Consider the following 21,874-nt stretch of genomic DNA (forward strand, 5'->3'; position numbering starts at 1 on the left):
TCAGGCCTGTTGTATCCAATTATCCTGTACCCACTTGCTCACCCGGCAACATTAGTTGAGTTCAGGAGATAGACAAAAGCCTGCAGAGTCATATAGAGGACACTTACTGGGGGCCCTTTGCCCTCTGATAAACAGAGAAGTAAACATTTTTCATTGAGTTTGGCCTAAATTTTGTTACTTTCCGATAGAATTATATATATTCTCAGGAGGTTCGCTCCTTCCTGTTTTCCAGAGGTTATATATACAGCCAGCCACCGTGTTAACTAGACAGGAGACATCAGGCTGATGACTGGTTCTATCACGTACATTTGAGTCAGGTCCCAGTTTCAACCTGATCAATACAAAATTATACTCCACAGATACCCAGAGAACTTGCTCTTCTGATCTTGTTACTAGGAGTACTGGTATCAGCATGTTCCATAGAAAGAATTCACATACTTTCCCCACCCACCTCCCCTGCCATCAGTCTGGGAGGCCCAAGGAGACAGAGTAAGAGGGTGAAATAACCCTGCACTTGGTGTCAGGTACCCCAAGCGGGACTTCTTGGTGATCTTGGACATGTCATATTCCCCTGAACTTCAATTTCTCCTCAGTCTGTCCCAGCTTTACTTAATATTCTATAAGCCTGGCAGTCGGCACAGTTCTGACACATCGTTAAACCATAAGCGGAGTGAGGCCAACCAAAATATCACCATGGACGTGAAGCATTTGTTTTGACTTCTCATCCCCAGGGTTTCCTAAAGCCTGAAACCAGTGCCAGATTATGAAATTTGCCTGTGGTCTCTTTCCCTGGCCTTCCCTGCATAACGCTGCTGGCCACACAGGGTTGCCCACTTTCCTTCCCCACCAGCTGTCATAATTATTGCTAACGGTACATGATCAATACCATATAAAACATACAAGGCACATCCCCCCAATGGAGGTGATCCTCCCAAGGCAAGTGATAAGTAATTTAAATAAGGAGCTGATTCACTGTTTAAAAAGCACCCCAGAGCCCTGGGATTATGACTGTAATAGAATGGAGAAGTGGAAGGGGCAGCGAAATGCAAGTCAGCAGACTCTATCCTAATTCCAGCTTTGCTACCTGTTCTCTGTGTGACCGCAGGCAAGTCATTTCCTTTCTCCTCAGTTTCCAAATCCGTAGAGTGAGCAGGACGGGCTTGATGCTGTAAATCAAGCTTCCTTCTCAGCTCTGTCAATGCAACAGCACAGTTTTTTTCACAGTGCCCTCAAGGTGTTTCTGTTGAACCTATTTATTATTGCTTTTGAAGCTCCGCTTGGGAGTGTTGTCAGTAACCACTTATCCTGTCAAGTGGGAATCATGCTGGGTGGCTTGCTTGCATCTACTGGTCTCATCCTGGGCTCATTTGCCACCAGTCTGAAGCATCTCTACCTCACTCTGGGAGTTCTTACAGGTAAGGGCACTTTGTACCCCTTGTCTCACTGCACCCCACTCAGGTTTTGTCAAGCACATCAACAGAATCATAATCCATAAAATATTCACCTCATTTAGCTGACCTAGCTTATGCCTACCTACCTAGCAGTTAAAAGAGCTGGAAATACAATTGGTTATACTGCTGTAATAAAAATGTATCACCGCTTGAATTCGGCCACAGGATAGTAGTAACTGCTAGCTTTCCCTCTGGCAGCTGTGTATGGCTGAGATTCTGTACTCAGAAGCAATGAGATATTAGCCAAGGCAACATACATTTTCAGCCGTGATCATTCTCCCAACATCTTTGCCAATACATAAAAATACTATCTGTGGTCAACCTGAGTTGCCCCTGCTTTATAGTGATGATCACTGTCCAATAAATGGGGGTTTATAATTTTAAAAAGACAGCCCCTTATTGTGAATATTCTTATGTTGTACATTCTCTCTCAACGTTATGGAAGTATACTTTAGAGAATTATAATGAACCCTGTGGGAAGAGAAGTAATCTATGTGCATTCCATAAATCACACCCTAAGGGGACTTCTTAGCATCAAGGTGGGATCGGTTGGTGGCAATGGAGTGGTAATTTGCCCCATCACTCAGAGGGATGTGGAGTAGTGCTAACCTGCAGTCCGGGCACCATGCCATAGGGGTAGCATGATCTGGTCAATAAAGAACATAATCTCCTAGTGATTTTATGAATCTGACTCTGCTAGCAAAGAAAAGGTATCTGTCCCATGTAACCCAAAGGGTCCAAATGCTAGGGTGTCCAGTCATCCCAGTTTACCAAGGAGTGCCCTGGTCTTAGCACTGAAAGTCTCTCATCTGGGAAGCTTATCAGTCCAGGCAAATCAGGATCATTGGTCACCCTGCAGTACAGATGGAAACAGGAGCTGACGGTGGTTCTGTTTTTCCCTTTAGATGCCATGAATCCCAGGTTTTACACCCTTTAGATTTTCTTGACTTAAATAGAAGCTGAAAATCTTTAAGAGGCTTTCTGCTGACTTTAAGGCATATTTTCAGGTTAGTTTGTGTGTATGCTATGTTCATATATAAAGTTGGCACGAAGTTTCCCAGTTATGTGAAATTACCCTGGAACTTTAATGGGGCCATATGTGCTATTTAAACCCAAATTCCAGAGTGGTCCAGATGATCAGAGTTGTGTTTTCGTAGGCAGTGAAGAGTTGAGGTAATTCTCTGGATAATTTAAGATAAAAAGAGGTGTTGGTGGGGAGAGTAAGTTTCTTAGGTCAGCAGTATCCTGATATTCTAGCTAATTCAAATTCCGTTTGTGTAATAATTTTTAAGTTCTTCATTTCATTTTAAGAAGTCCTATTTTTTAAGGGTTTCTTCCCAAGAAGAAAGTCATATATATGCTATATTTTCCCAACTGTGGATGACTGGTTGGGGGAGACTCATCTTCAGCTTGGGGTAGAAAAAAGTTTTAAAAGGGTTTGACAGATGGCCAGATTCTCCTTCATCCAAATAACTGAGATGTTTTCTTTCACCGGCTGTTCACAGAGTACCAGCACTCATAGCCTTCTCTCTCTCCTCCAGGTCTTGGGTTTGCACTGTGTTACTCTCCAGCGATTGCAATGGTCGGCAAGTATTTCAGCAGACGGAAAGCCCTGGCTTATGGGATCGCCATGTCCGGAAGCGGCATTGGCACCTTCATTCTGGCTCCTGTGGTTCAGCTCCTTATTGAACAGTTTTCCTGGCGGGGAGCCTTACTCATCCTTGGGGGCTTCGTTCTGAATCTCTGTGTTTGCGGTGCCTTGATGCGGCCTATTACTCTGAAAGAGGACCAGACAACTCCAGAGCAGAACCACATCAGTAGAACTGAGAAACAAGACTTTAAGCGAGTGTCTCCCTGTTCCACTTTGACTAAAAAATGGGTGCACACCTGCCTCTGTTGCTCTTTGCAGCAGGAATACAGCTTTTTACTGATGTCAGACTTTGTGGTATTAGCCATCTCTGTTCTCTTTATGGCTTATGGCTGCAGTCCCCTCTTTGTGTACTTGGTACCTTACGCTCTGAGTGTCGGAGTGAGCCACCAGCAAGCTGCTTTCCTTATGTCCATACTTGGGGTGATTGACATTATTGGCAATATCACATTTGGATGGCTAACTGACAGAAGGTAAAATCCATTGCGATCCCAGCTGGTTCCCTCACCAGGGGGCTCTGAGCTTTGAGTCCCCCTCATCCCCTTAACCCTGTAGAAAACCTACTTTGGAGTGATGTTAACAAGTTTTCAGTATCTGAAAGCAACTCCCTTGCTGGTTCTTCTAGTCAGAGGTTGGCAAACTTTTTCTGTAAAAGGGATAGATAGTTAACATTTTTGGCTCTGTGGGTCATGTGATCACCGTCATTCAACTCTGCTGTTGTGGCACAAACCAGCTGTAGACAATATGCAGACCAATGCGAGTGCTTATGTGCAGGTAGGACTTTATTTATGGATACTGAAATTTTAATTTCTCATATAACTTTTACATATCAAAATAATCTGGTTCTTTTGATTTTTTTTTCCAACCACTCAAAAATAGAAAACCGTTCTTAGTTCATAGGTAGTGCAAAAAACAGGTGGGGGGCTGGATTTGGCCAGGGTTTGCCGACCTCTGTTCTAGATGGTTTAGGATGGTGGGTAGGTCTAAGTTGCAGAAACCTGTGGTAACTACAAGTTCTGGGGACAGATTTAATTCCACCCCAAGTCAAGTCAGTGCTCAGGCTGGGTGTTGTGGTTTTAGTTATTTTTTAATGACCGCAGAGACTGGCTGGCAATGGAGAGAGGAGCAGAATTCAGTCCAGGCAGGAAGATCAGGGGCAGTAATAGTACATTATCTGTAGGCACATATTTGTGTCTGACAAAACAAATAGCAAATACTTTCATTATAATTTTAGGCTTAGAAATTACAGTTATCAGAAATCTACCAAATAGTTTCTTCAGCTAATGCTTATTGTTAGGATTGAAGAGAGCAAGGTACTCATCTTCTCCTAAATGGACTCTTCACACTTGAGCTATGACCCGGGAGAGCAATCATCCTGTGGCTTCTTCATATTATGTCTTTGGGAATTAATCAGGGTTCCACTGCCATTCTCCAGTGCTATGAATATTTAAAATTAATTCCAAAAATGCAATGGTTAAGGAAAAGAGCGGAGAGCACGGGTATCTTTCTTGACAATCAACTCAACAAGAAGTAGCCCAGTGTAGGTTTGATAGAGGCATATCTAGTCAGAGATATACAAGACCTAAGTACTTGTGCTGACTCTGCCTCTTATTATCCCTGTGACCTAGGGAAAATCACTAACCCTCAGATCCTTAAGGGTCTTCATCTGCAAAACAGGCCAGTGCCCTATTTTTCTATTAACCTCTTAGCATTTTGTGAGACTCAAAGGAGACGGTAGGTTGAAAACTGTTTGTAAAGCATAAACTGCTGGTGCTGATATTATACTGAGTCTTTGAAATAATGATGGTATCAGTGCCATTTGCTATCAATGATGAGTTTGGAGCTATAGAGGGAAAGTGGAATGGAAGTACCACCAGGGAGGGCTCAAAATAAGACTTAGTCCTAGTATAAGACCTTCATAATCTCTGGCAAATCATTTTAATGTCTTCATATTCTAGCTTCTCCCTTATATACCTTGGGGTTTTGAGCATATATGATGTACCAGATACCAGTGGATGACCTATCTGAAAGCATCCAATAGACTGCTAGAAAATTAGTTAGTCTCCTGACACTGTACATGTTATTTTATAACTATCCTTAGGGTAACCCTACAAGATAGGTAACATTCCCATTTTATAGCTAAAGAAATTGAGATTAGAGGTAAGCAGTTAGTAGGTGATAGAGCTAGATTCAAACTTCCATCTTTCTAACTCAGAGCGTATATTATTTTCTGCCACACCGTGTTTCCTGGGAAGATGAATTCTTGTGTTTTCATATAGCAGAAGAAAGATAGGCAGACAACATAAATAATGCACCATGGGAAGCCTCTATGAGTAATGGCAATGCTTATTGCTTATTGTGGCCATGGTTCTAAAGCTCTTTGATAGAACCCGCGCATACTGCACTCATTCTTGATCTTCAAATCCACAGGTGCCTGAAGAATTACCGGTATGTCTGCTACCTCTTTGCCGTGGGACTAGATGGGCTCTGCTATCTCTGCCTCCCAATGCTTCAAAGTCTTCCCCTGCTCGTGCCTTTCTCTTGTACCTTTGGCTACTTCGATGGTGCCTATGTGACTCTGATCCCCGTAGTGACTGCAGAAATAGTGGGGACCACTTCTTTGTCTTCAGCGCTCGGTGTGGTATACTTCCTTCATGCAGTGCCATACCTGGTGAGCCCACCCATCGCAGGTAGGTTTCCAGAGAGATCCCCCAATCATCGCTTCTGTTTTTCATACTGATGTGAAAACAGTGAACTCACACATAGACAATGAGGATTGGAAGTTAAGTTGGGAAGAGTGAAAGAGAAAGGGATTCAAGAGCCATCAAAAAATCATGGTCTTACTTATATCCTGGTTTTATCATTTTCTTCCAGCCAATGGGGACCTTAGCCTGCTTGGCAAGAAAAAATCCGAAATTAGGGTCCTGATTCCATTCCACACTAATGATGGGAGCAATGGAATGGAGCAGCTGTTCAAAACTTATAAATAAGTCAGGCACACGCAGAGGGAAGTCTAGAGGGAGTACAGGATTCCACTTGGGGATAGTGGGTAGGGAGGCTGAAATGGTAAGCGAATGTGTCATAGTCAGTGTCTTGAGGGCCAGGCAAAGAAGGCAAACGGGCCCTATATTCTTCAGAGACTATGGATAGTATTATAGTTTTTGTGCAAAGGGGTAATATGGCAAAGAGTATATCTTAGAAAATGGGACCTAGCAATTGATCTGGTACTTTAGGGGAGAAGCATTTAGGATTCCATTCTAATAGTTCAGGAGCAAACTGATAAAAGTCCTGAACTAGGGCCGCTTCAGCAAAATGGAAATGAGCTCTGGGGGCAAAGAGGAAGTTTTGGAAAAAATATCAACTGAATTTAGCATGTGGGGGTGAAGGAGGGGAAAATGCAAAGATAACCTAGAAAATAATGGCACGGTTGGAAGAAATATGGAAGTTGGAAAAAGTACCTTTGCCAGAAAAAATAATGAATTAAAAGTTTAGAAATGTTCAGATATCTGAAATACCTAATAAAATGTCCTACAGAGCTGCTTAAGGATGAAATCTGAGCTTTAGAGTGAGGCCAGATTTGGATTTAAAGATTTGGGGATCATCAGATAAAGCATCTAGAATGTTTGGTAAACTGTCAAACGCTATAGAAATTGAAAGCGTGATTAAACAAGTAATTTGACAACCATTTATTGTTTGTGTGCATCAACATTACTTTTGGTGCTACTATAGCAGCAAACAGGTCAGAGTCCCTCCCTCCTTCTCAGAGTATGTAGTCTAGACCAGTGCCTCTCAAAATGGAGGTCCTGGGACCCCCCCTGCATCAAAACCCCCTGGGGCCCTTGTTACAAAATGCAGATTCCTTGATCTTCCCTTGTCGATCTGAATCTTTCCAGGAATGTACATTCTGAACCAGCCTTCTTGTGATGTTCATGCACACTAAAAATTGAGAATAATTGGTTCTTTTTTTGTTTAAGACTTCATTTATTTATTTGAGAGAGAGTACGCGAGCCCAAGAGCAGGGTGAAGGGCAGAGGGAGAAGCAGACTCCCCACTGAGCAGGGAACCCGATGCAGGGCTTGATCCTACGACTCCTGGATCATGACCTGAGCCAAAGGCAGCCCCTTAACTGACTGAGCCACCCAGGTGCCCTGAGAATAATTGGTTCTGATTATTACCTGCCTAAACTAAAACCAAGAGAGTGAAGGTCCCTGAAGATAGGAAAAAAAGAAATGAGCCAAACATTTGCTTAGAGGAAAGGAAGGGAATTTTTGAAGAAGGCAGGATTTCTTCTTTAGCTGATGTTGTAAATAAACAGTTTAGAATTCTAGTGATTGCTAAAGCAGCAAACTAGGGGAAACTGTGGTTGCTTTGTGGTTGTGGATAAAAAATCCTGGTCAGTTTAAATTCGGTAATATAGGACTACATGTTTAGTGCTTCATTTTGGGAAACTGCCCCCAAAACGTCCCCACATTCTTCCTCAATAGCCAATTTTTGTGTTTACCAACCTTTAGGAGCAGTGTAATTCTCTAATTCTGTTAAAAAGTAATAGTGCATCAATGAAATTGGGATTCCTGGATCTTTTTTCAATCCATGGCCTTACTTTGGCAAATCAGACATTGTACCTGTTGCCAGGCATTGGAGGATTAGGGTGTGAGGTTCTTACCGTAATACTTCTCTTATTTAATTACCTTTAAAATGACAACTCTCTATTCAGTCTCTTCTGTTTGGTGCTACAGAAATGCATAAGTAAGTCACACAATAGTTAAAATATTTCAGAATAGTTTGGATTGCAGGAAACTTTGTGGGGCTTATAACAATTTCTCCATACCATTTTTGACTAACGAATTGGAGTGGATGAAAGGAAAAAATCATATACTTTTCCATGGATTTAAGTTTAGAGGAATTTTTTTAAAGGATTTATTTTATTTATTTGAGAGAGAGAGAGAGAGAAAGGAGGGGGAGGGGTAGGGGGACAGAATCTTCAAGCAGACTCCTCACTGAGTGCAGAGCCTGATGTGGGGCTTGATCTCATGACCCTGAGATTGTGACCTAAGCCGAAACCAAGAGTCGGATGTTCAACCAACTGAGCCACCCAGGCACCCCAATTTAGAGGAGTTTTTAAAAAACTTTTTAATCCCAACATAATTGCCTACCAAGGTCTAATTTGACCCCGTTGATTTTCTGATCATTGTGGCCTATGTTTTGCATATCATATGCTCTGGTTCTCCTCAAAATTTAGAGCTGGAATAGCTATTGAGATTAATTTGTTGCAAGAAGAAATAAAGGGGGGAAAGGCCATGATTGCAAAATGATACCTAGTGAAGTTTTACATCGGCAACTTCTACAATGGCCCGAGGTTCTGATTTTCAAACTGCAGCAGGTGCAGAGACTGGTTCCAACTGAAAATTTGAATTCTGCTTTATCCAGAAGCATGTTATATTACTCCAGATAGACAGTACATGGGTACTGGGAATACTGCTAACATTCAGGACAATTATACTCTCTTGACAGCAGGCATAAATATCCCAACATCAGTACTTTGAAAGACACTATTTTTATCTTTTCTTCCACATTTGCTGGTATTGATAATAATATTGGTTGTGTGATTACTAAGAACAGGACACTTGTCCAAGTACTTTACGGAACAACAATCCATTTTAGGAGTTTTCCTAGGAAACAATGTGTTTTTCAGTTGCTGCACAACATTTTTAGATCTGCTTTTTGTGTCAAAATTACAATGGTGGCACTGGCGATCTATTGTTTATTAGCCTTAGAAATTATTAGATTTGGGAGTCGGTACGTAATTGGATTTTCCACTCAACAATGTAATTTTGCTGTTGCTTGTTACAGGACGGCTTGTTGACATGACTGGGAGCTATACCGCGGCATTTCTTCTCTGTGGGTTTTCAATGATACTGAGCTCTGTGTTGCTTGGCTTCGCTAGACTTGTAAAGAAGATGAGAAAAACCCAGCTGTGGTTCCTTGCCAAAGAATCTGACCCTAAGCTGCAACTATGGACCAATGGATCGGTGGCTTACTCTGTAGCAAGAGAGTTAGATCACAAAGATGAGCAATCTGTGGCTCTAACAGTGCCTCGTTACAGCCCCACACGGCCAGTGGCTTGAGCCTGGGAATCTTCAGGGCTGAGAGAGGGGGCACCATGGGATTGTACATGTCTCAGAAGCGTTTAATTTTGGCAGAAGCATTGCCTTCCAAGGAAATTATTATTATTGTTTTATTAACATGTTTATAGGGGAAAATAGCAACAAAGCAAGCAGGACTGGCTCAGAGTTTCCTCATTTGGGATTTGTACTCACAATTGAACTATCTTTCAGGCAATGAGCATTGCTCTATGGAGAATGTCAGGACACTGCTGCTATAATTAGCTGTTAATTAGGGGTAATTTCGAAGCAGGACCAAAGCAGATGACATTGGGAAGCTTTGTTGCAAACTCTCTGCCCCTCCATCTTACTCTCTCAGAATGTAAACAGAAACAGTGACATGTAGATTTGTTTACTTTATGCTTTTCTGGAGAAAGGGGTCTGTATTAATCACTGCCTTTTGAGAAATCTAAAGCATTCTTCCACAACTCCATGTAAAACCCTAATGAGAAACTCCACTATGAGAAAGGTTTGGCATCTTCACCTTCCAACTCCACTGAAAGCTTTCTTCCTAAGGCTGAGCCCCTCCCCTCTGATCAGGCACTCACTGCTGTTCCTATCACATATAATGCTGAATTCAACCGAATACACCAAGTCACAAGTGTGATTTCTAAATCTTACCTGAAATGTTAATACCAACACTTCCTTCTCTTTTTTTTTCATTAGAAACAAAGCTTTTATTTGAATTGTATACACATTCCTGCTAGGAACTGAAAAATGTTGGCAGTATTCCAACTGGGCAGGAATTGAATTCTTGAATCAGCAGGTCTCTGATGGGAGTTTTCTTTTCAGATCAAACATTTAGGTTCATCATTACCCAAAACAGAACTTGGGAGGTTAGCCTGAAAAATATTCTAAAGGTGAGATTCCTTTCTCCCTGTGTTAATTCTTGTTCCAATGTCCACTGCTCTTGATCTCTTTATGGATAATCGTTAGAAACTTGATGGGCCTCTTCAGCTGAGTGAGAAGGCTTCAGGGGTTCAGCTCCGCATCAGAGCACTCTCATTAATTAGAGCTTTGGTCAGGGGAGAGAGAAGAGAAGGTTAAGAAGACTAATGGTGTGATACTTTACAGTTCATAGAACTCTCTCACATACCTACACTCATTGGATTAGAATAGTTTACTCATTCTCAAGTACTCTGTTTTCCTGTAGTTTGGAATAATTTCTGACTTTCCAGAGGGAGAACACGGGAGAGAAGAGAAAGGCCAGATCCCCCAGCTTGTCTCCAACCACTTTAAATCTGCAGAATGATAGCGCTGCATCCCCAAATCATGTCATACCTATAAATTAGGAGCAAGTTACACAATTGAAAGGGGATTTTAACTATTGAAAAATTTTAAATCTGAACCTCAAAGAAATATTTTGACCCCGAAAGCCATTTAACCCACTGTCCCCTCAAGAGGCCTCACAAACACCAGCACTGAAGCAGATCCTGGGTTGACTAAGCATGTATAACAAGAGTCTTTGCCTATAACTGGATTATTTCATAAAGTTACATATTAATACATTGCTTTCAGAATGAAATACTGACTTGATTTAACGGAAGAAAGCTGTAGTATTTCATAGTTCTTTTCCAAAGATAAATTTGAATGTTGCCTGTTATCTTTTTACTTAGTTTAAGACTTTAGTTTAAACCCATTTACTTTGTCACTTGCAATTTTAAAACAATATTTGGAAAATATCTGTAAAAAGTCAAAGTTAAAAATGAACTTATATGTGTTTGGAACAGCACTTTACACTGAATGTCATTTCTTGAATCTTCAAGCCTAAAGATTTTTTGAAATATAGTTATAAATATTCTTATACATATTTTTCCTAGTGATCACAGTAAAATTTTGTTTATCCAGCTCTGCAATATAATTTCTCTAAAGTATTATAAGTGTTCATGAAAAATGGGTATAGAAACCAGAGCTTTTAAAAATTTATATAAAATATTTTGGATATTTTTACTTCATACATGCATAAATTTATATTTTACTTTCCCTTTTGGAGCAGCAGTTTTAGAAAACCAGCAGGGAAAATGTAGATCTTAGAGTCTACCATTGTCAACTTCACAAAATTTTACTGTTAAGGTTCCATGTGCCTCTACTGTTTATTTCAAAAGAGAGGAATTTGTAAGAATGATGCATTTTGCAGAATCAAGAACAAAATTGTGGTGTGATGATTCTACATCTTAAATATTACTTTATATCACTGCAAGTTCTACTTTGAAATTGACTGACTAGAAAAGCAAAGAAACTAATTTCTATAGATACATTGTACCATTGGGCCTTTTTTTCAGATTGTGATTTTACTAATAGATCAGATATTTATGCTAATATTTTCTTATTTCAAAAGCATTATAATAAAGTGAGTTTATATTTGTGTTTGGAAAAACATTTTTCCCTGTACAGGGGGTTTGGATTGAATGGTGAGTGGGCTTGTCTGAGTTATGCTAAAATGTAGCTAGCATACAAAGATGTGGTAAACAGGGGCGCCTGGGTGGCTCAGATGGTTAAGCATCTGCCTTCGGCTCAGGTCATGATCTCCAGGTCCTGGGATCGAGCCCCGTAAGCGGGCTCCCTGCTCCACGGAGAGTCTGCTTCTCCCTCTCCCTCTCCTTCTGCTTCTCCCCCTGCTTGTCTCTCTCTCTCTCCGTCAAATGAATAAATAAAATCTTTAAAAAAAATAAACAAAGATGTGGTAAACAATCAAATAATTTACAAAAGCCAAACCCATTCATTGAATACTTCCAATGTATTAGCTACTGTGCTAAGCACTTCCTATGCATTGTCTTATTTAATTCCCATAATAACCTATATTATCACCATTTGATAGATGTGAAAACTGGGGCACCTTCCCTTTGTGCCTACTTGGGTTTTCTTTTTATGTGGGTTCAAAAAGCCATTTGGAAACTGGCCCTCCTTTGGGAAGATAACATCCTTTGGATTATGATTTACTCTCCCAATTCGTGTAGATGGAAAGATTCTAGAACAGAGATTTCCAAGAATTTTCCCAAGAGTCTGGTCCTATCAAGACCACTACTTCCGGGCTAAGTGATTTAATTTGCTGTTTATTGATCCAGGCCTCTCTTTGGGAGCATTTATGCATGTGTAGCAGAGAGAAGGTTGGGAAGCATACTTTGTCCCAAAAGAGAGTTCTATCTTCTGCATTACCAGAATCATGTTTTCTCAGTCAGGAGTTGAATTCTTCCTTAAGTGCCTGCACCATTGCCCAGTTATGACAAAGATAGTCATGTCTATCTGGTACTCACCTTCCTGGTCTCAATGGGTCTAATTCTGAAACTGTTTATTGTACTGAAGTAGTGTGAACTCAAGGTAGATATCTGTGTTTCTCGTCTCATACTTCAAAGTTCGAGTCTTTATTTTTTTCTGACTCCACCAAACAATAAATTTTTAAAGATTTTTTAAAGGATTTTATGTATTTATTTAAGAGAGAGAGAGCGAGCACAAGTGGGGAGGGGGGCAAAGGGAGAAGGAGAACCAGACTCTCCACTGAGCAGGGAGCCCAATGCGGGGCTGGATCCCAGGACCTCGGGATCACGACCTGAGCTTGAAGGCGGACGCTTAACCGACTGAGTCCCCAGGCGCCCCAAACAATAGATTTTTATACCTGTTTCCAGAGCAGCTTCCAGTGAGACATGCCTGGGGTTTTGTCCCATAACACAGAGAAATATTTGGTAGAGGGATCTGGAAATGCTAAACACAGTAAAAAGACTGACATTTAAAACATTTTATTATGGAAATTTTCAAACATGTACAAAAATAGAACAGTAAAATGAACTTGACATAACCATCCCATAGCATCTACAATTATCTGCCCTTTACCCTCCCCCATGATGAAGCTGTTTGAAATATATCAACATGCTGACAGGACATGTCTTCCTTCAGCTGTCAAGGAATAACTGAACCTGGCAAGAATAATTTATTCGTGCAAGCAGAGGGTATGGGTGGTTGGTATCACCTGTTAATGAACCACATCATTACGAAGCTGATTGGGTCCCCTTTCTTTCTGCGGACTTTGGGTGTCCGAATTACAGGTTAAAACTCTTCTTCTCTCCCCAGCCCTGATGTGATCTATCTTCCTGTAGCTTAAGGAAGTGTCAAATAAGTGAAAAGTGCTTTTGAATTTTGGAAAAGAGTTATGATTATTACATTCATTATTATTCTTAATTATTTAACCATCAGAGGCCTCTGAGGAGTCTGGACGTAGGACTGATCTAAAATTAAATAAAAAGCATTTTATTTTTAAGGAGTTAATGTGTGATCAACTTAAGATTTGAATTGACATTAAAAAGCATTAAAGTTAACATTTTAAAATATGATCCTTTCAGTTTTCCCATAAAATTGTTTCTTTTGTGATGGTAAGTTAGGTTTTTTTCCCACTGACACAATGATGGAAGAATTAGAGGCCCCAGTCCTAGCAATGGTGAAGACATATTCTCAGTCCCAGAGAACTTGTTTCTACAACTGGGTCCTGAGCAGAGTCGGTGTGGTTCAGGGTGGGGAAGAAGATAAGAATGAGGGAAAGGGGTATGTGGTTACCTGAGATTCCAGCAGACTCTGAAAGCCTCTGGGTCTACATTTGCCAATCCCTGCTCAAGCAGAGGGAAGCATTTGGACATCTGACTCTGGTTTCAAAGTTCAACAGGGGAGAGGAGAGCCTATTTTAGAATCACAAGTTACAGGTCTGGTATGAGCATTCAGTACTGGAATATGGTCTACAAGGGCAAGCAGGGTGTAGCCCCTGCCTAACTTCCAAACCTCACGTTGGGCTGTACTCTTGCTGCCCGCTATACTGCAGTGCCCTTCCCTATAGGCTCCCCAGGTCATTTTGATCCTTCAGTGTGCTCATTTCTCAACTTTTGGGGCACAGTTTAAATGTCACTTTCTAGAAAGCCCATCTTTAACCACTGCCCCATCTAAACTATATATCCCCACTATCACCACCCACATTACATTCTCATAACACTCTGTTTTTTTCCTTTAAAGAATATATTTTAATTATAATTAATATTCACTTGTGTGTTTATTTTAAGATGTCATCTCCTCCACAAAACCACAAGCTTTCTGAGGCTAGGGATCATACTGACTGACTACTCACCAGTCAGTCCAGTGCCTAAAATATAGTAGGCACTCAATAAATACTTGGTGAGTAAATGAATAAAAAAAAAGAATGAATAGAAAAACTGCTAATGAGAATTGTAACACAGCAGGACTGGGGCTGATTGAAGGGTTAGGTCTGCTTGAAGTTGCTCTTGCACCCAGAATGGATACAAAGTGTTAGATATTTACAATTTGTGAGTCTAAATAAGACACCTGGTGAGAAGTGTCCCATGAATAGTCGGAGCTCCAGAGCACTGAGTATCATGGGACAGGTTTGGAAAAGCAAATAAAGGTAGCAAAGAGAAGAGTTGGTAGAAATACAGGAAATAACTAAAACTTTTGATTGAGGCCTGAAAGTAAAAATGATATCACTGTGTTCAACCCAAACAGGCTTAATTAGAAAGCTCTGTTTTATTCAAATTGAGTAGAAGGCCTAGGGGTGGGGGCTTACACAAGGAGCCCTGGGACATTAGGAAAAGGTGGAGCACCTGTGCCTCACGTATGAAAAGATGGGATTTCAGGTAAAGGTACCGCACAAGCTGCTTTTCCTTTACAGGAAAACTACACCACTATTTGGTCAGGAGCTGAAATCCCTGCCTGGAGTCTTTTGCACAGTGCTGTGGCTGGCCTCAAACTGAAAATTACTGAAAATTAGCATGCTGGCAAACATTTTTCAGAGTTGGTGAGAGGGTTTAATCAATTAATGACTATTAAGCACCTCATCAGAATCTGATATCGTGTTTTTATGGTAGGAAATTAAAAATACAGAGAGCACACCTTCCATGAATTCAAGTTAATTGCCTAATTGGTAAATGGAAACCATCACCATGAGAACAATACCATGAAGTTGTTAAATGCTGACCTGAAGCTAGGGGCACTGCATACTATGGAGGTTAGGAGAGGAAGAATTCTTTAAGTGCTGGAGAAATTTGAGGCCATTCCAAGGAACTCAGGTACTGGGCTGAATGGGCTGGAATCATCCTGTACTCTTTTTAGGGTAAGAAGCTGGGAGTAGGGGAAAGGGATGTGGGGCAGCCACTTTATGTGGCTACCTGAGGTTCCAGCAGATACCCAAGGCCAATGGAGCACTAAACACTAGTTAACATTAATAAATGTTCTGATGAGGGGATCCATAAGGGTGTTTGGGACTTTGGATATTGCTGAGATTTGGGGTTGCATTTGGTGTCTCTAAATTGAAAACAGAAATTTTCAGGGAATGGGGCTATACTTCAATATTTACTTCTCAACTCTAAAAGGGAACCATTTAGGGGTGCCTGGCTGGCTCAGTTGGAAGAGCATGCAAACTTTTGATCTTGGGTTGTGAGTTTGAGCCCCACGTTGGGTGTAGAGATTAAATAAATAAAAATTTTAAAAAAACAAAAAAAGAATCATTTGTGAGTTTTCTCTCTTAAAGAGTCCAGAGCTTCAGGAAGTTTTGTTTTGTTTTGCTTTGTTTTAAATTGACGTGTTATACAGCACTGCCATCTGCTGGAATTAGTGAGACCACCTCCCAAAATTTGGTGACGACTCCAATTATAGTTCAATTGGACAAGGCCAGTCTTAGAATAAACATGGAAGTTTGTTGTTTCCTTCTCTTTCAGCCCCCCGTGGTTTCAGAGCACCTTTTAACCCCAGTATCAAAGGCAGTTAATGAGGACAACTAGTTCTTTTTCATAATTCCTTCTGGAAGTTTTGGGACCCTATGTAAAACAGTGTTGGGTGACCTATGATTGTAGAATGTCTGAGCTTGGTGTGATCCTCTGTAGCATTGTCCTACAGTCTCTGTAAAGATTGGTCCTATCTTCCCTCATTCCAAATTTTAATACTATTTCGAAAATGCTGTATGGTGGTCAAATGTTAGATTCTAGAACCAAACATCTAGGGTTTGAGTCCCTTTTCCACTTCTTAGCTATGTGATCTTGGGCTTACTTAATTTCTCCAAATTTTGGTTTATTCATATGCAAAGGAAAGAATAAAAATGATTATAGGGATTTTGTGTGGATTTTGTAAGTTTAATACATAAAATGTACTTAGAACAGTACCTGCTACGTAGTGTATTCTGTGTAGGAGTTAGCTATGGTTATTCATATGTCACCAGCATCTACAGATGTCGCTAAATTAGCATTCCCTTTTCCTTAGGGCTTTGCTCCAAACTGCTGGTTAGAGATATGAAGAGAGGGAACTCCTCTATAGGCTGACTTCTGAACTCTTGCATGTTCATCTCTTTCTTTCTTTACCTTCACCCCCTTTTACCCTGGTTGTAGGAGTGTAAGCAGCTTAGACAGAAATGGCTTTTTTTGAGGGAAAGGCCAGTGTGTTGTCTTCAGTGTTCAAGTGACACCAATCCATGCTTGTCCTTCAGAGTTTATCCGTGAGGCACATCTGTCCTCTCATGAGATATGGCTTTCCCAAAGCTTACACATCTCACCTTCATTATTTCATTGTTTATTCTGCCTAGGTGCCACCTTGAAAGGAGATCTTGAGAATTCTAGTTCATCACTTATAGAGACTTCTAGCTTCAGAGCAAATATGGGAATACATACGTGGCATTTCTGTGCATGTTTCTAGCAATTAGGTGCTGTTTTTTAATTCACTTATAGTGAAATACAACAAAATGCTTAATGAAAAATTTATTTTAGTAAATATGAAACTACCAGAGAAAGTGGGAGTTTTGTTTGGGGTCAGATGAGGTGTATATGACTTAATCACAGGAAAAGAGGAAGCTACAGAGAAGAAAGCACATCTCAGTGATTCAGAGAACCTTGGCTAAGAAGAGAATTGGAGAGACACAAGAATCTTCGTCCTGGGAGAGAAGTCAGGAAGAGGAGAGGAGGAAGTGTCAGAGCAGAAAGCTACATGATAAAAGGTTGGCCATTAAATATAAAATAGCTCTAGGGCGCCTGGATGGCTCAGTCGTTAAGCGTCTGCCTTCAGCTCAGGTCATGATCCCAGAGTCCTGGGGTCAGGCTCCCTGCTCGGGCGGGAAGCCTGCTTCCCCCTCTCCCACTCCCCCTGCTTGTGTTTCCTTTCTCGCTGTCTCTCTCTCTATCAAATAAATAAAATCTTAAAAAAAAAAAATTATTAGGGAAACATCTGTGAGAGAAAATGGACTGGAGCAAAGAGAGGCTCGGAAAGCCATGAGATTCAAGTCTGACTCCAAGTGCAGGAGAGAGAGAAGGAGAAAAGTTGGATGGAAGCATCTTAGAATTCAGTATAGTATTTTTTTTAAGTTTTTATTTTTAAGTAATCTTTATAACCCAACATGAGGCTCAAACTTACGACCCTGAAGTTGAGTCACATGCTCCACCGACTGAGCCAGCCAGGTGCCCAAAAGTACAGTATAGTTTTAAGTAAAATTTGGCAAGGCTGATGGGGAATCCTTGAGCCTAGGTCACCTGTCAAAGGAGTTGTACATCTCCCAGGTCAGGGCCTGAGTTAGTGTCCCTGCCATGCTGGGAAGAAGGGCCTCAATGCAAATGCAATGATGGACGTTAGTATATAGCAGATGGGACCCTCCGTCAATATAATCCTTGTAGCTGGGGATTATAGGGTTATAATAGTATTGTCCATGAACTACTCAAAGGAGACTATTCTAACTGTCAAGGCCAAATTGATTCTCATTTCTTATAATCCACCGATTATACAAAATCATGCTAAATTTTAATTTGTTTTATATTTGTTATATTCTTTTTTAAGATCTTAAGATTTTATTTATTATTTATTTGAGAGAGAGAATGAGATAGAGAGAGAGAGAGAGCATGAGAGGGGGTAGGGTCTGAGGGAGACGCAGACTCCCCGCTGAGCAGGGAGCCTGATGCAGGACTCGACCCCGGGACTCCAGGATCATGACCTGAGCTGAAGGCAGTCACTTACCCAACTGAGCCACCCAGGCGCCTTTAATCTCAACAACAAACACATTCCATAAAAGAACCATCCTTGGGCCTGCTTGTGTTGTGGTTGATGTCATTTAGGCATAGTCACATCATGGCCAAACTGTCAATTAAAGTTTAATTGGTATAGGAATATTACTGATTATAGGTAGAAATTGTCAAACAGTGAAGAGTACTGCTGAACCAGGAGCAAGGAGAAGAAATTATAGTCCATAAAATAGATAGGAGATCTTAAGTGACATCACCAATCTGGGTCCCAACTTTCTTATTGATATATTTGGTTAGAGCAGGGTCCTCCTGGTTCTAAAGTTCTGGGGGTCTATGCAGTTTTTCTTGAACCGAGCTAATTTGCATCTCGGGCTTTTAGAAAAAAATACTGACTGCTTATGTTGTCCTTGAAAGTCGAGCAGATATCATGTAATCAACTGCTAAGATCAGCTCTGCACCCAGAGAGGACAGAAAATATGTTTAAAAGGTCCATTACTCTGAAGCCAGTTTTCCTGCTGGCTGATCCACTTGTTGAAAGGGTTTATCTCAGCTTTTGTGAGGCTGGGAGCATAGCTTCAGTGCTGAACAAAATAGCTTCCAAGAGGCTGTGAAAGAGGCACTTCTGTTTTCTTGAAGGGGCAAATTACCTGAAGGGCAATCACAACCACTTTCTGAGCATATTTTTTGGTTTGTCTATTAGGCAAAGAAATAAACTCAGGCCTGATATCCTAGCCTTTATCAGGCCATATGATGAGTTTATCTAACTAGTCTGATATGGACCCATTTCACAGGTTTTGAGTCAATTGGTAAGGTGGGCTTTCAGAGGTGGGGGCAGGATACTATGCAGTCCAATTCAGGCAACTTTTGTTAGACTTATTACATACCAAGTATTGTGTTACATACTGAGATTCAAATAAAAACAAGATACTTGAGGAATTTCGGATCCCCTTACTTAAGCCTATTAGCCTAATTTTATTCTCTGTTTATATTTTCCATGTCATAGACCAAAGGCTCTCAAACTTTGCAGCACAATAGTTTCACCGAGGGAACTTAAAAATCATAATGTTGGGTGCCTAGGTGGCTCAGTTGGTTAAGCATCTGACTTCGGCTTGGGTCATGATCTCAGGGTCCTGGGATCAAGCCCTGAGTTGGGCCCACATGGAGTCTGCTTGTCCCTCTCCCAGTCCCTATCTCTCTGTCTCTCCCCAGCTCATGCTCGGTCTCTCTTTCTCTCAAGTAAATAAGTAAAACCTTTTTTTAAAAAAATCGTAATGCCAATTTCGTCAGCCTCTGAGGTGGGACCCAGACACCAGTGTTTTTTTTAACTTCTCAGGTGATTCCAATGTGTAGCCAAATCTGAGGAGCAATGTTGTAGACTCTTACCTGAAGAACAGCAACATCGTTATTAACTTGGGAGCTTGTTTAAAGTGCAGAATCTCGGGCCCTCTGTGAAATCTACAGAATCAGAACCTACCTGTTAACAAGATTCCCAAGCGATTTACATGCACATTGAAGTTTGACAAGTGTTGTGGTAGGCCATGTTTCCCAAAGACTTGTTCTGTGTATAAGGCGGCTCTTGTCTGCAGATTTCTAAAAACAAGTTAGTTGAGACAAATAATCTTTTCTGACTATCCTGACTATCTGAATGGCCCCTGAATGTGAGAGTTTTATGAATTAGGTGGCAAATGTTGGAGTTATTATGTACTTTAAGGTAAAGGAACAGGGTGGCTATCTATAGTTCATACTGAGGTCCCAGAGAAAGGCCATGTGAGAAAGGCAGATCCTTTCACCCAGAGAAAGGCAAGATCCTTCCCAAATCTGATTCACCATTCTTGCTTTTTCCTTCAGTTATTTCCCCTAACCTCTTTATTTGGAGAGCTTGCACATAACAGATTGAGAATTCTGTGTCTAAATTTGGACTGTTGTTAACATTCACCTAACACACAGTTCCCCTGAGGATTTCTACTTGCAAATGGAATGCATAGGGTATAGAACAACAAGGCCACCCACCAATGGTATTATAGGCTCTAACAGTCATTTCCCTACGCCGCTCATCCTCAGAATTACTCTGGGTGTTTTATAAATATGTAAATTTCCAGACTTCACCCCTAGAGGTTCTGGCTTAGTAGGTCTGTGATGAGACCTGGGAATTTGGTTTTTAAAGAGCTTAACCAGTGACTCTAATTTAGGATTAGGGTTGTGAACCACTGATACAATGGAGAGAGAGTGGACTATAAATTAGGTCAGATTTGGTTTTAAATCCTAGTCCCACCACATAGTAGCTTTGTAGTCATGTGATTTTCAGAATGTTACTTAACTTCTCTGAGCCTAGTTAACTTCTCTGAAGCCTAACTTCATTTGCAGTGCTGAGATGTTTAAATAAGGTGACACACTAAAGTACCTAATATAGGGAATGCAAAGCAGTATTTTTACATGGGCCTTTGCCATCACAGAATACACATATATATATAGGCTGACCACATGGGTTATCTGGTTTAGTCCTTCAATGTCCAGATCTTTCCATACCTATTTTTATCCTCTCTTCTGTCACCTTGAATTTGAACTAGTCCTGTTCAATGCCTGGAGACCTCACAGCAGCTGGTTAATAAGCTGGTAATGGCTTTTTCAGGGGTTGCTCAGCTTTACTGGATGTAGGTCATTATTTCAGTTAACACAATCATCTTTGGTACTTCAGACACATTCATAGGCCATAATGCCTCTGGTTGTTTTATTTTCTGAAGTTGTCTGAATTCCAGTCAGTAGCCATCACTACAATGGGAGTATGTCTTCTTCCCTCCCTCCATCTTCTATACACCCGGCTGCTCTCTATGATGCTAAGGTGGAGAGCAGATCTGAAGGAATAAAAAAGAGGAGTAAGAGAACTAGACTAAGGAGACACAGCACCTGAAATCCCAACAAAATAGTTTACCAGGGGCTTCACTGTTAAGAATGACTCTAGCTCCTTTTTAAAATATTTTACTTGCTAAGGAGAGCTGTATGGAGTGGCGGAAGAAGGTAATTTGAATCTATATACCCTTGGTGTTTAGGCTGTCAGTATCCAACACCAGTTTGCTTGATAATTTCACCCCTGCACCTTACAATCCTTGTGCTTCCAGGGAAGTCGATTTTCTCCCTATTCCTCGATTTTGGGGCCAGCTATGTGTATCAAGCCTAACTAACGAGCATAACTTCCTCCCTGGCCGTGATGACTGATTGGAGAATGGCATGCAACCTCAGGTGGTCCCATCAGACAGCAAACTTGGACTTCTTAGGTGGCTGGGGGGGGGGGCAGAAATGCTCTTTTCCACTACATTGGGACAAGAGTACATGTGGCAGCTATCTTAGTATCACAAAGATGGAGCTTTCTCAGAATGGAGCCAAATTTGATCAGAGCTCAGTAGAGAGTGATTAGGTCTTGGTCACACTGCTTAAACAAGATTAGATCTTGCTTAAAAACAAGATTTATGGGGCGCCTGGGTGGCTCAGTCAGTTAAGTGTCTGCCTTCGGCTCAGGTCACAATCCTGGATCCCTGGGATTGAGCCTGGCATCAGGCCCCCTGCTCAGTGGAGAGCCTGCCTCTCCCTCTCCCTCTGCCTCTCCTCTCTACTTGTTCTCTCAAAAAATATATA

General features: G+C 41.1%; 1 protein-coding gene across 13 annotated transcripts in view; it reads left to right on the forward strand.

Annotated features, from left to right (window-relative positions):
* SLC16A12 (solute carrier family 16 member 12) overlaps positions 1-12,807 on the forward strand; it is a 75,577-nt gene extending 62,770 nt beyond the window's left edge. For 12 of the 13 annotated variants that reach the window (XM_073904461.1, XM_025880479.2, XM_073904456.1 and 9 more), the window contains 4 exons: positions 1,272-1,415; positions 2,993-3,572; positions 5,530-5,789; positions 8,950-12,807. In XM_073904461.1, coding sequence (XP_073760562.1) covers positions 1,272-1,415; positions 2,993-3,572; positions 5,530-5,789; positions 8,950-9,224 — 1,259 coding nt within the window. In that variant the 3' untranslated portion in view covers positions 9,225-12,807. The remainder of the gene's footprint in view (positions 1-1,271; positions 1,416-2,992; positions 3,573-5,529; positions 5,790-8,949) is intronic. The other variant, XM_073904467.1, reaches the window with a different exon arrangement.
* Positions 12,808-21,874: the final 9,067 nt, after the last annotated feature.

Source organism: Callorhinus ursinus, unplaced genomic scaffold (assembly GCF_003265705.2).
Source record: "Callorhinus ursinus isolate GAN/ISIS: 27379988/994484 unplaced genomic scaffold, GSC_fseal_2.0 scaffold20, whole genome shotgun sequence".
In the NCBI taxonomy this organism is placed as follows: Eukaryota; Metazoa; Chordata; class Mammalia; order Carnivora; family Otariidae; genus Callorhinus; species Callorhinus ursinus.